This window comes from Ammospiza caudacuta, chromosome 19 (assembly GCF_027887145.1).
Source record: "Ammospiza caudacuta isolate bAmmCau1 chromosome 19, bAmmCau1.pri, whole genome shotgun sequence".
NCBI classification, from domain to species: domain Eukaryota; kingdom Metazoa; phylum Chordata; class Aves; order Passeriformes; family Passerellidae; genus Ammospiza; species Ammospiza caudacuta.
The window spans coordinates 4645651-4660991 of NC_080611.1; the positions used below are offsets into that span (position 1 = coordinate 4645651).

Below are 15341 nucleotides of genomic sequence, written 5' to 3' on the forward strand. Positions count from 1 at the left end.
TGCAGGGCCAGGGGCTGCACTGGATGATCCTTGAGGGCTCCTTCCAGCTCAGAATATGCTATGATTTCTATGGTTCCAGAGCTCTGATAATAAAATAATAAACATATCTCTGCCACAGAACATTAGTCTGACAGTTAACAAACATTTCCCAATCCAGAAGAAGCCAAGAATGTCAGAACCATCCCTGATGAACTGGGATTTGCAGGGAAGACTGCTGTCAGAAAAGTTAGAGAACTGCTGGGAAATGATTACTTTCCATCACACTAAAGCCAAATACTTGAGAATACAGAAGCAGAATCTCTACCCTTCCTAAAAAAGAACCACTTTAATAAATAATAAATTGTTTCATTTTGTCTGTTCAGTTTTAGGTTTCTGGGGAGTAGCTGAGTGATATTTTCAAATGCATTTCAATAACCATAGAAGCTGTAATTTCAGAGAGAGATTATTCTCTTATCTAACTAAAACTTCTAAGGACAACACCAAAGAATTTTCTCTGTTGTAGTTCTGCTCAGCAGCAAAAATAGTGAAAGATTCACTAATGCCCAAAGGGAAAAACTGCAGACAGTTCAGATCCAGATTTTGTGATGTTTGACAGTGCTAATGAGTGATAATGAGCAACACTTGAGATCACACAGACATGACGAATATTCAAGATATCAAACCCCTCCTTTATGATTTAGTCCAGATCACTTTGTTAAGCCATGGATAACTGTATGGCAGAACAATCCCTGCTTTGCCTGACATCCACACAAAGCAGAGATGGAAAAGGGGATGTGCAGCACTGAGCCCATCCCCACTGCAAAGCTCACACCATTGAAGAGAGCTCTTATTTCCCATCAGGAGCTTCAGGAAAATGAAGAGATTTATTCCTCAACGTCCAATTTCCAACAGCCAAAGAAAGGCCTGTGAGTCCGAGAGCCACCTGCAGTGCTGTGTCCAGCTCTGGGGCTCCCAGCATCAGGAGGATGGAGAGCAGGAGAGAAAAGTCCAGGGGAGGCCATGGAGAAGCTCCAAGGGCTGCAGCCCCTCTGCTCTGGCCAGGCTGGGAGAGCTGGGGATGCTCACTGCAGAGGAGAAGGATCCAGGGAGATCTCCAGGGAATGCCTAAAGGAGCTCCAGGAGAGCTGGAGAGGGACTGGGGACAAAGGATGGAGGGACAGGACAAGGGGAATGGCTTCTCACCAACACAGGGCAGCATTAAATGGGATATTGAGATTAAATTCTTCCCTGTGTGAGGGTGGGAAAGCCCTGGCACAGGTGCCCAGAGAAGCCCCTGGATCCCTGGAAGTGTCCAAGGCCAGGTTGGACGGGGTTTGGAGCAACGTGGGACAGTGGAAGGTGTCCTGCCCATGGCATGGGGCTGGAAATAGCTGTTCCCTAAAGTCCCTTCCAACTCAAACCATTCTGTGACCTGCAAAGGACAGAATGAAGTGGTAAAAAGGCCTAAGACACTCAACTCCTTTTCCCAAACTATTCTTTTCCTAAGGTGAAAATAATAATTGAGAGCATAACCAAAGGTATAAAAATGTCACGACAGAACATAAGTTTCTATTCCTTATTCACAAACTTGCAAAACACTGATCAAGAAACATTAAAATTATCAGAATGATAGATAGAACCTGTAAACACCCAAATTACCAATGCTTCTGTAAGAATCACCACTAAATATTTACACTTCCTGAAGATCCATTACAGCTACCAAAGAAACACGAGAGGGGAAAAAACCAAACTGGAGGAAGACCCCACAGCTTTGAGCACATGAACAAACAAAAAAATATTTTACAAGTGGATGCCAGAAATGGCACATTGTGTCAGAACAGGAGTATATGGCCAAGAATTACAAGTAATCCTCAAATAAGAAGATGTTACGAGAAAGAATATGAGCTGGAATTTTAAAATGCCATTCTAAAACAGAATTTTAAAATTGGAATTTTCAAATGGCATTTAAAAAGGGAATTTTCAAATGGCATTTCAAGACCAGAATTTTCAAATGACATTTAAAAACCAGAATTTTCTGATGACAATTTAAAATGAAATTTCAAAACGGCATTTAAAACCAGAATTTTAAAACGGCATTTTAAATGGAAATTTTCACATGGATTTCTAAAGCAAAATTTTTAAGTGGCATTTTAAAAGGAAAATTTCAAATGGATTTTTAAAGCAAAAATTTCAAATGGCAACTTAAAAATCGGAATTTCAAAATGGCATTATAAAATGAAATTTTCAAATGGAATTTTAAACCCAGACTTTTCAATTGGCATTTAAAACCAGAATTTGAAAATGGCATTTTAAAACGGGACTTTTCAAACGGCATTTTAAAACGAGAATTTTCAAATGGCATTTTAAACAAAATTTTCAAATGGCATTTTAAAACAAAATTTTCAAATGGCATTTTAAGACGAAATTTTCAAATGGCATTTTAAAACAAAATTTTCAAATAGCATTTAAACCAATCTCAGCAGTGGAGGAGGCAGCTCCCTGCTGCAGCAGCCGCTCCCCCGGTCCCGCCCTTACCTGGCTGCGCCTTGCCGGGATGCTGCTGCTGCTGTGCCGCTGCTCCCTGCTGAGGAGGAGGAGGAGGAGGAGGAGGAGGGCTGGCTCCCGCTGCTGCTGCCGTGCCCGGCGCCGGGCCGGGGGCACCGAGAGCCCCGGTGGGCAGTGGCTGCCCCCGCTTTAGGAGCTGCTTCTGTTCCTGCTGGCGGAAGCGGGGAGGCACCTCTCGGGGCAGGTAGCGGGACGCCGCAGGCTGCTGCCCGTTGGCAGACGCGCGCTTGCCATTGCTGCTGTTGGTGAGAGTGCTGGTGGAAGTACTGGTACCGGTACCGGCAGGTTGGGGCTGGCTTAAACTGGTCTTAATAGGTTCTGGCACTAGGGGGGAAAAAAAAGAATCGTCATTGGTTTAGGATCTGAAAAGCTATCAGGTTGGTTTTTAACTAACAGGTAAACTGATGGCTTGCCGCCTTGAGGAGTTGGCAGTGTGTTGCTTTCTGTGTAGGTTTGCTCTCTGTGATGATACTGGAAGCTTTTATGCCCTACTGAAATAAATCATCTGTATGGTTTCAAACAGCAGGCTGCTGCCCTTTGGCAGACACACGCTTGCCATTGCTGCTGGTGATAGTACTGGTACCAGTACAAGCAGGTTGGGGTAAACTGGCTTAAACTGGTCTTAATAGGTTCTGGCACTAGGGGGGAGAAAAAGAATCATCATTGGTTTAGGATCTGAAAAGCTATCTGGTTGGTTTTTAACTGTAACAGGTAAAACTGGTCTTAATAGGTTCTGGCACTAGGGCAAAAGAAAAGAATCATCATTGATTTAGGATCTGAAAAGATATCTGGTTAGTTTTTAAGTTTTTAATTGCTAAACTGATGGTTGGCAGCCATTGAGAAGTTGGCAGTTTGTTACTTTTTGCATAGGTTTACTTTCTGTGATGGTACTTGAAGCTTTTATGCCCTACTGAAACAAATCATCTGTATGGTTTAAAACACCAGGCTGCTGCCCATTGGCAGGTGTGCTTGCCATTGCTGCTGTTGGTGAGAGTGCTGGTGGAAGTACTGGTACTGGCAGGTTGGGGTAAACTGGCTTAAACTGGTCTTAATAGGTTCTGGCACTAGGGGGGAAAACAAAAATCATCTTTGGTTTAGGATCTGAAAAGCTATCTGGTTGGTTTTTAACTAACAGGTAAACTGATGGTTTGCAGCCACTGAGAAGTTGGCAGAGTGTGTTACTTTTTGTGTAGGTTTGCTCTCTGTGATGGTACTGGAAGCTTTTATGCCCTACTGAAATAAATCATCTGAATGGTTTAAAACAGGAGGGAGGAGAAAAGAAAGCTTTGGCAATTCAGTATTGAACAGAACACTCATTTCTGCTGCACCCACCTTGAGCCCCCACTGCCTTTTTTAGTCCGGGGGTGACCTTGCCAATATTAACATCAAATCCCAGGGCCTACATCCATGAAAACAAACATTTTCAAGCTTCTAATAAGCTCCCAAACAAACAAGCTAAAAGATCTGATCCACCAGCTTATTCAGCACTCACACAAACTTTGGGTTTCTTGTGGTCTTTATCCAAACCTTAGGACATCCCAGCCACCAACATCTGCACTCCAGGCATTCATGTGATGCCTCCCACACTATCCCAGCCTGCAGTGAGCCAGCCAGGCCGCCCTGAAATGTGCCTGCACACCTGGCACCAGTAACCAGCAGTGCCAGGTCCCTCTGGGACAGGAGGGAGTGGGCATGGTGCTGGGGGATGGCAGCCCTGGCTCAGCTCACCTGGCAGCAGCTCTTTGGTCACACAGAGAAACTCTCTTCATCACAAGTTACATCCAACAAGTGCAAAACTGCCGCTCTCTCAGTCACAGAATATGCTGAGTGGGAAAGGACACACATGGAACATCCCCCAAATGCTGGCCTCACACAGGACCCTCCCCAGGAGTGCCCAAGGACACTGTTCAAATGTAGCTTGAATTCTGTCACAGCCACTACAAACCCACAGCCTCTCTCCAGGCTCTGACACACTGAGAAAAAAGAACAACTTCTACAGCTGCAGCAGTGATCAGCACCAAGGGAATGCCCAGGGTGGCTTCAAAACAAGCAGGGACTTGACCAAGTAAAATATGCCAAAAAGTCTGACAGAGCCATCAGCACTTCACTTCTCCAAGCTATTTGTTTTGGAAGCCTAAATACTTTCACCTGTGACTCTGTCTGAACAAAAAAGGAACTCTAAGAATATTAAAAAATTTGAAGTACTACTAATACCTGAAGAGCAGAGAACAAACCTTCCTTAGCTTTGTCACCTAAACAGACAGTTTTGAAATTTAAAAAGTAGCTAGAAAGAATTGTGGTATGCAGAGTAATTATTTTCAAATACCAAATCTGCATATTCAACATGCATATGAAAACTATTCTGTTTCCACAATACAAATAGATAATTGATGTGAAAGATATAAGTCTGACTTCATTGTAATGGATTTATTTTAGCTCCTACTGCTTCTGCTACTACTGGTACTGCAATGTAAGCATTTACCTCTACTACCACCACCATCACAGAGATGCAAACATTTACAACCAGTGAGATCTGAAGGACTCAGGATTTCTGCAAAGTCATTTACCACAAGGTTCACTCAGAGCACTGCAGACACAGGCTGATCAACCAAAAATAACCCAGCATGGCAGCCAGGGAGCTGCTCCAGCACACACCCCCTGGTGCCAGCAGCTGAGAGGGAATGCCAGGCAAGAGGAGGAAAAGGACAAGAGAATGGAAACCACTCACTGGCACCATGCCAGCAGAGCTGGGATTTGTCTGGCCCCGAGATTTTCGTGAGGAATATTAATTAAATGGAAAGGTATTTTAGAGAACAAGACAGGCAGCTTTTTAAAAAGCATTATATTCTCAATATTGTATATATAAATCACATCTGATACTTACACAGAGGTGTGCATATAGATATATCTTTTAGAAATCACTGTTCTATCACTAAGTCATAGAATAGACAACACTTTTCACTTCAATGTAAACAAAGGTGTTTCATCACAAAGGTGAGGCCAGAGAAACCCATTTTCCCAGTGTTAGAGACAATGTTCCCTCCACATATCTGAATTACAGATGAGAGAAAAGAACAAAGAAAATCAAATTATCACAGTATTTTAGAATGAAAATATTTCTGCATATTCATGCTCCTGGTTTTTTTCTCTAATCAACACAGCAAAGTAATTTTTATTTTGTACATCAAAATCTCTTTAAAGAGTGCTTAAATGGAAGCTCTTGCAAGAATACTATGTCTACAAATCATGGTAGCTGGAAAAGAACTGCTTGATTACAAAATGACAGGGAATAAAGAAAGAAGAGTGCACAACATCACAAGAATGGGCTTGAGCCCTAAATTCCAGCTTCGTACCAGACTGGAATTTAGACTTCAAACACAGCAACAATACTTAAAGAATATATATTACAAAGACAATATGACTGTGTTCTAAAAGCCATCCTCAGCAATGTTTAACCAGCAATTTTCACTTGATATGCACTGTGAGAAATACCAAATGTTTCAAGTGTCTGCCCTGGCTGTCCTAATTCCGAATTTTGCTGTGTGATATTGGCAATAACAGCATCTTTATGAAGCCTTGAGCCATCCCACACCCTGAGATGGTGGGTGCCCCTTGCAGCACCCACTGTGGGCACCAGGGCAGAGCTGCCAACCCCCAGAGAGCCCTGGCAGCCCCAGGAGCAGCCTGCCCAACCTCCCACCTGCAAGGAACCCACTGTCACTGCTAATGGCATGTGGGCAGCTGCTGGAAAGGCAGGAATTAAAACACAGATTTTAGCCATTTTATAGCTGAATGCAAAAAATGTTGTTTAAATCATGTGGGGGAAAGGATTTAACAGGCAGTGATTTTCATAACCAGCACGTGATTAAAGAGCTAAAGCAAAAACATTTAAGTGGAAAGGCTCTTGCAAAAATACAATTAAAGGCATAAAATGAAAGCCTTGAGATTGCTTGCTCTTAAGATGTTTGTGATGGGTATCTGCTTACTCTCCATTCCGAGCTGTACACACACTAAACAATGAGCTTGCTTGTAATAATTATCAGTACTTAATGGTATCTAAACTTCTTAATCCAATTTTACCCAAACAAATCCAATAATTACTCCATATGCTTTTTGATGATTACAATCTCGGGAATCCCAACTGCATAAAAAAGTGTTACGAGCAATTGTAGGTGGATTTTATTAATATAATGAATAGGATCAGTCCAACAGATTTCAATTACAACAATAGCTTTTAAGTACATTTCTATGACATAAGGAAAGAACATGCATAAATGAAAGAAACTGGTTAAGCCACATAATACTGATTTATGGCAGCTTTTTCCTTTCATTCACCTCATTAACATGTCTCTGTATTTCAGAATCCCCCACTCCAGCTCTATAAAACTTGCATTTCTAAAGCCTTCCAGGACCAGACATTCCAGAAGAGAAACAGTTAAAGCCAGAAATGCATTCTTGGCTGCTACTGTGACAGGATTTATTTACAGCTTCTATTAAACACAGCAGCTCCATTACAAAGTGCTGGATGTGAGGAGAATTTTTGATTATACAATGCCAATGCCTCACTGCGTTAAACATATCATGCCAGTGTATTATTTTTTTCCTTCAGCAATTCGTTCAGGTCATTGTTTGATGGGTTTATGAATTCATTACAGGAAACAGATGGATCCCATAATTCAGAGCTATTCTCCCAGCCAATCATTTGGGCAATTTTTTCCCTCATCTTGCTCCCCCCTCCAAATCAACCTTAATGAAGCCACTTCCTCCACGGCCAGTTCCCTGCACTCACACACACACTGCAGCACATCACTGCTGCTTTCACCTCCCTCCAAACACTAAAGGCTTTCCAAATAAAGCTGAGCAGCAGCACAAACCCACAGACACCCCCTCCAAGGTCACACAGAGCACCAGGAACTCACCCAAGTCTGGTGAAGGCAGCCACCAAACACAGCATTAGAGTGGGCAAAACCACAAGTCCTCATTAGGGAGAAACCCATTTTTATTTGCTCACAGAAGTCTGTTGCTGGAAAAATATTCTTGCCTTCCCCCCCCCCTCCAATCTACTTTCAAAGGCTGAATTTTCATTTAGCAAATTACCTCCTTTGTCTCCTAAATGCTGGGATTTGCTATCCACAGTGACATCTGCTGGTAACAGCAAAGGTGCTCACAACTATTGCATAAAACCCATTTCTAACGCTTTTACACATAAAATGCCAAATTTTCTGCCTGGATCATCCCCTCCCCCAAAATCATGAACTTCTGGGGAGAAAAAACCTGCAGTCTAATGCCAAGATAACCCCCAAACTTCTAATAGCTTTAACACTGTAACCAGAAGCTGCTGTTAGGCATCAAAGCCCACACTGAGTGATAAAAGTAAAAATACATGAGTTATTGTGGCTTTAGAACTTTGTCACCATTTATTTAAAGAAATGCCTTGACCTTGGGCCAATTCCTGATGATATCATTTATCTAATACCCAGAACAAATGAAGTCTTTTCCTGGTTTAACTTCATTTCCCCCCCTCACAGCTGATCATGGTGCAGCTTCTTCTGCTTCCTCTTCCAGAGGTTTCCTCTCCACCTTCTTCTCTTGTCCTTTACAACATTTCCTTCCTTCCTTAGTCTTTCACCACCCCAGTGCAAAAATCTCATCTAAAATCCATTTCTCCTGACAGACTTCTGACTTCTACCAACTTGGACTTACTATACAGAACTTGATTTTTTTTTTTATTTTTTTTTGGCCAGGCAATTAAAGTCAGAGTAAGAATTAACAGGAAGGTGCAAAATTCATGGAAAATTTCTAAATTAGTTATTGGAATTTCTCAACAATAGAAGGTCTTATGTTCTTAACAGCTGGCTTTATGCAAAGCTATGAAATAGAGAAGCATTGAGGACTCCATTCCCCACCTCCACTTTGACTCTAAAGCAATGTATCCACAAACCCAGCTGACCCCAGACACTCCTTTGTTCCTCCCACCCCTCAGACTCTTTCATTCACCTCAGTTCAAACAAGTTCTGTCTGTTTGCTCACATTTCCCACCCATGTCCCACCAGCCAAAGCTCACTCTATATATCCTAACTATGTAATGGCTGCTGAAATGACATTCTTACTTGATATTGTCATAAGCAAAGTGGGGAAATGTGAGCAAAATGTGAAATTGGTTGAAATGTTCTCTGGGAGAATCAATGGCTTGCTGTCAAAACAGAAAATGTTTCAGAAGAGATTCCACAGGGACTTGATCCGAGCCTACGCTGTTCAATATTTCCTTAACAGCTGGATGATGGACTAGAGAATATCCTTATTAAATCTGCAAATGACACCAAGATGGGAGAAGGAAGATGGGGGTGGTCAGATCACTGTGTGACAGGATCAGAGCTCAGCAGTGAGGAACTGGAGAAGAGATGTGACAAAACTCCTACAATTCAATAAGGAGAATCACGTCATGAGCAGGGGGAATTAATGCAGAACAGCAAACAACTCACCCCACAGCACTTCTGCAGAAAAAGAAGCAATGTTTTAGCAGATCATAAAACAAAAAGGAGGAAAAGATCATTTTAAAAATTGTAACAATTCCAATTTGGAATTTTCCAATTGGATTGTAAAGATTCCAATTGGTGGAACAGGATAAACAACCAGTAACCCATCTACTGGAGCCTGGCATCACAAAGCCTTCCCTGGCTGTACCCACAGCTCTTCCAGATGGAGCTGGACCACCTGAAAAGGGCACAAAGGAATTGGGAATCTGGAAAAGGAACTACCACAGCAGGCAGAGGTAAGGGAGTGGTCAGTGTACAAGACACTGGGTACACAAATTTTAAAAAACACAAAAAAGAGGAAATATTTTGCTCTGCCCCACAGTGAATAAAACAAGACTTGATGGGTTTAAATGGCAGTCAGGGAGATTTGGATTTACATTTCCAACAATAAGGATGATTAAGGATTATCTGCAGACATGATACAGGTTCGGTGATCTTGTCTCAGGGCAAGAGGATGGAATAAATGACCTCTCAAGAACCTTTAGAGCACATTTTCTACCACTCTACATGTAAAACAGAGCTCCAAATCCATCTTACTCAGTTCTCCTACTTCCCTCAGCCATCACAAAGAAATCCTTTTTCCCTCAGGCTGATATTCCACAGCACTCTCCCCCCCAGCTTCTGCTGGTTTTTAAATAAGTTTCAGATGTGGCCTTTCTTCACTAGCCCTGCTTGCAGATCCTCTCCATTTTGTTCTTGATTAATGTAAATTTGAAATTATATCAGTTCTGAGTGACATTTTATCCATCCACCACCACAGTGAATCCTCTGTGTAAGCCCAGCACAGCCCACCCTGAGGCAGAACTTCTGTGCAGCAAAGGGTCAGAGCCCAACTCTATTCACAAATTGAACTTTTTTCTTAAGAGCTGGACAAATTCCTAACAAAAACACAGATTCTTGAGTACTTCAGAGCTCAGACATAGGATTTTGTTTCCCTTTCTAGAAAAGCATCTACATTTTTTCTTTCAGATCTGTCAGCAGAGATGGTGACAAATACATCTTTTGACAGAAAGATACAAAACCTGTTTTGGGTGACTCAACATGTATTTTTATGGTTTTTTTTCAATCCTATTCTACATTACTCAGGTTGGTGTCACATGCAGCAATCTTGTGAAGAATACTTATACTTTTAACAGTTTTAATATTTGCCTCACTGCTTTCCTCCATGTTAACACTGATTATAATTTTAATTTTAAATTCACAATTAATTAGCTGTGCCATTAAAAATGGTACAGCTAATTAGGTTGATAGGTTGTCATCAACAATAGATTGATAATCCAAAGTAAATATGATGCTCTCCCACTGCAAGCCAAACTCTCTCATGTTTATTGAAAGCTCTGAGTGCACACACATGGGGTTTGCCATCAGCTAATTGATGAGCACAAATTGGACTGTACACACCAGGCAAAAACTCAGCAGCCCAAGCAAGGAACCAGAACTGTGGTTAAACAGTTAAATTCACAGAGCAGCATTCCTGCAGGACGAGAACTGAGAACAGATGGTAACTTTCAAGAATTAACAATTCATCTGTTTCCTTTCAAGCGAGAGTTCTCCAGTACCAGCATTAATCATGGACATCTCTGCACACAGACCTGCCCGAATGCTACCCCTGAAAAGCAACAGATAAAAAATCAATGAATTCACCTAACTAAAAGCTGCTCTCTGTCCTGAAGCCTCTGACACCTCAGCACAGGAGTATTTCCTTTAACACATCATCACACTTGGAATTCAGACTCCTGCAAACCCAACTCCCACCTCCAGAGAACTTGGCTATTCTAAAGGAAAATAATGAAGCTATTAGAAGTTTTTAATCACCCATATTAATAACATCAAGAAACAACTGCATTAACAACTGTCTGAAAAGGACAGGAGGGAGATAAGAGTCATTGCTGAGATGAATTAACTGGTGCAGGAAATTACTACTGTAAAATTTAAGTGAGAGGGCAGCTCAGATTTAAGTGAAGGATTCTCAGCAAGTGGTTAGAAATGCTGGCAGAGTATTTTCAGGTTTTATAACACTTTCCTATAGACTGTTCAGAACTCTTCACAGAGAATTCACATCTTGTATTCCTTCTCAGAGTATTTAGGAACATCTGAACTCCATCAACTAATTGCATAAAGACCCACTAGGGAAAAATATAAGTTCTATCCCACCAACAGGACATGAGAGCATCCCAAACACAATCCCAAACACAATCCCAACGATTCAGGAACACAGCAAAGTATGTCAGGAGCCAGCCATGGGCATGTGCTCCCCCTTGAATCCAAACCCTCCTCAGTGCTGCTCCAGGCAAGGTACCCCCAGCAGGAACTACACAATAAAAGAGTCAGAGAAGACAGGACACAGTTTAAAGTTAAATGACACAAAACCAACACCATCATCACTGCAAGTGCCAGTGGGAAAATTCAAGCATATAATAACAGATTAAATAACTTCATACAGAGTCACATGAAAAGTCTGGGCAGACCCAGGAAGTGAATCCTTCAATTTTAAACTGACTGTGTGCATTTAATCTCATTACACAATGTTTTACACAGTTTTCATATGCAAAAGAATTTTTTAAAAACAAATTTACAAATGGCACAGCCATCACACCTGACGTGTTCTTCCTCCTTTCCACAGAGAACTTCCAGGCACAGACTGAGGAGTAAATATTCTTTACAGCAGAAATCAAATTGTTAAACTATACACACAAACAGTTAAATATGCAAATTCCCAGTAAATAATACATTCCTAAGAAATTGAAAATGAGGATATTCTCAGTATCCACTGATTTACTGGATACAAGAGCCTGAAATTTCCTTCACTTTGAATAGTGATGAATCTACACATACAGCTCACTCTTCAGCTGAGGCTTGAAGAGTGAATCTGAGTGAAAATGCTTCCAGTTTCATACAGATGTGGTTGGGTATTGTAAAGATACCCCACGCCTCACATCCCCCTTGTTTCTGCTGGGGTTGCTCCACAGAGATCACTCAGCACTGGCACACACAGTGCACAGAGTCTCAGACACAGATTCCCACTTGGAATGTGTGCTGTACCATGGCCTGTCCATGCTGGGTGGGTGCTCCTGGAGTTTCAGGGTGTCCCAGGGCACAGCCAGTGCTGCCATCCCACCCAGGACAACTGGGAATACCAAACACTCATGCTACAGCAGGTACAACACCTTTATTTCCACTTGGACATTGGAGCTGGAAGGAAGGTAAGGGCTCTCTGGGTGTTTTCTGGAATGCCTGCAATCACCAGTGTGTATTTCTGGATCAATATCCTAATGTGGATAGAGAGATCAGTGAGTGCAGGACACCTCTGGGCTGCCAGGTGTGCCTGTGTGATTTTGTGTACCCAAAATTCAGTGTCCAGGGAGCCCCAGGCCTGGAGAGGGTGGACACACCCAACAGCCCAGACACATCCCATCACTACACACAGGCACTTTCTTCTCCTGGAAACCACAAATACAGCTCCTCCAGGTATTTTATTTCTGTTTTGGGGGATATTTAATTCCTCTCAAACATGCCCATGGCAGCAGGTTGGGACTGCCTGCAGATGACAGGGCTGCTGCTCACATGGGAAGTGTAATGTTGCCTGACACTGCCTGTGCTGCTGGAACCATGGCACTGGGCACACATGTCACACTGACTAAAGGCTGTGCAAACACCAAGCCTCAGCCCTCCTGTCATGGGCATTTATGGTACCAAATGAATATTTTATGTGTGACACTAAAATAGCAACAATTCTGTGAGCAACCAGTAACCGGCTTCTGTAATTTTGGCATAACCCTTCCAGTTAATTTTCTATCTCAAAAGAAGACTTAATATGTTTATACTACAGCTCTAAAGATAGTGTAGAGTTATCTGAGCTATCATTTTAAATCAGTCAGCAGGAAAAACTGAAGCAGAGCCAAGAGAGTGTCCAGCATGGAGCAGCTTCCCCCACTCCTGGGCAGTGTGGATTTATTCCAATTTTCAGGTAGCATCACCCTGAGAAATTGTGCCAATGGAGCCAAGTCAGTGAAAGGTAAACCTAATATATTTTGGCCTTACCTGTTAAAATCTTGTGTCCTTATTAGGATAACTGAAGATGTGTTCATTTATGTTTCATAAAATTATTTTGAAAATTGTTGCTTTGAGCAAGTAGGTCTTTGACATACAGAACCCATAGGGATATCATTATCACTTTAGGGAGTCTAATAATAAAATGTCATAGACTTTCTAATATAAAAACCTGTTTGGGGCTCTACATCCTCCTTTGGATGCAGTTCCTAGCATTTGAAAGACATGAAAATGTCATTCTTGCCTTCAGAAAAGAGCAGCTGAGAAGAACTTGAAGCCCAGAATGAAGAGTGATCCCTTATTCAGCTAAACCAAATGAAATTAAAGTCATGCTCTCGAGATAAAACAAACTAATGAGTGTTTAAGTCTGCATACAGAGTTGCAGTGGGGGAAGGAAGAAAATACCCTGAACTTAAAAATCATATTTCAGTTTCTTCAATACTTCCTTTTAAACCTAAACATGACATTTCATATGCAAGTGTTTTTCTGAATGAGCTTCTCAATGCTGGAAGGTTTTTGTTTGGAACTCTAAGCTCATCTACCTGACAGTCAGACCTGGAGAGTCAGAAACAAACTCTTCATTTCTGATTCAACACCAAATCTGAAGCAAACTCTTCATTAATTCACTTAAGCTGAACAGATTTTTTACGTTTCCAGTACCATTGTGCATTAATGCTACATAGGAAAAACAGGATTTAAATTATTCAGGAATGCGAAGAAAGCACTTCCAGAAGTTTACACACCTTCTCCTACTCAGGTTCCTCAGGAAAATTTCTTCAAGAAAAGCAGACTAAAAGCTGATGGGAGCTCAGCAATCATTTCCCTGCAGGTAAGGTGGAATCAAAGGAAACCCCAAGTGAGTTCATTTGCTGAGCACATCCTGCAGGACAGTGTCACAGACATCTTTTGTGAAAAATCCTTTCTTTAGGATTTTTCCCCTTTCTGAGAAGCTGTGGCCTCAGCAACAAAATGTAATCAATGATTATCTGCTGCTGTGGAATGCAACAGGTGCATCTGTGATTGGTCTCGAGTAGATGTTTGTATTTACTGACCACTGTTCTTGCTTTCTGCCTGGACACAGAACTTTGTTATTTATTCCTTTTCTATTCTTAGCTTACCTAGCTTCTGAGAACTTTCTCTCTATTTCTTTTGAGTATAGTTATAATGTAATATATATAATAAAATAATAAATCAAGCCTTCTGAACATAAGGTCAACATTCTCATCTCCTCTCTTCACCTGCAACCCTTGTAACAGGACAGCCCAGTCCCTCAGTGAGCAGAGCCCAGGGAAACTCTTCTGAGATCCCAGTACCACGTGGAGCAGGAGAACAAGGCCACAGGATCCACCCCATGTTTCCAGCAGGGTTGTTGTCCCAGTGACAGCCCTGTTGTAACTTTCATGTTTTTCTTTGCTGATTTATGTCTGGAGATAGCTCAGGGATGCCACTTGCTCGGTTTCTCAGCTGTTTAGACTTGTAAGTTTTCTGTGCTGTCTAGGTGGCCTGGAAAGGCCCAGGGATGGCCTTGAAGAGCCGACGCTTCAAAGGACGAGGAGAGACTTCTGATCTTGTCTCAGTCTCGGTGTTTATTAATTGTTTATCTAAAAGATTTTCTTTCAGCCCGACAGAGGTCTGCACAGCAAGTCAGCCATGGGCACACTGCGAGCCCCCGGGGCGGTCACTTATCATTATACCCGAGTTACGTGTACAATATTTATCATTTCTCCCCAATACCTTCTACCCTTATTAACCGGTGCACTTCTAGTAATAACCAATCCCAAAGTGCCACCATCACCACAGAAGATGGAGGCCAAGAAGAAGAAGAAGAAGAACAGGACACGCCCCAATTCCTCCATCTTACTTCTTTAGACCCCCTTGTACCAAAATCCTAAACCCTGTGTTTTACACTCTAATTAACTTATCCCTTCACCATTCACCCAGTGGAATCCTCCCAGTCCTCATGCAGGTGTCATCTCCTGTGTAGGATCAAAGTCCAGCCACCAGACACTTCTGGCAACATTCCAGGACTCCCGAGCCCCCCAAGGGTGGTCTCGGCCTCTCTGCACCTCCATCCTGGGGTGCTGAGATCCCACACCCTGTGTCACCATAGCAACTTTCACCAAGAACTCACAATGCACCCAAACCAACTCCGAGCTAAATTAACTTATTGCATGTCACCAGTGAGAAATGACTGTTCAGAGGTAATTTTCT

General features: G+C 42.1%; 1 protein-coding gene across 2 annotated transcripts in view; it reads right to left on the reverse strand.

The window, feature by feature from the left end:
* The window catches only part of TNRC6C (trinucleotide repeat containing adaptor 6C), a 103034-nt gene that overhangs the window by 53694 nt on the left and 33999 nt on the right, over nt 1-15341 (reverse strand). For both annotated transcript variants that reach the window (XM_058817229.1, XM_058817228.1), the window contains exon 4: nt 2515-2868. In XM_058817229.1, coding sequence (XP_058673212.1) covers nt 2515-2868 — 354 coding nt within the window. The remainder of the gene's footprint in view (nt 1-2514; nt 2869-15341) is intronic.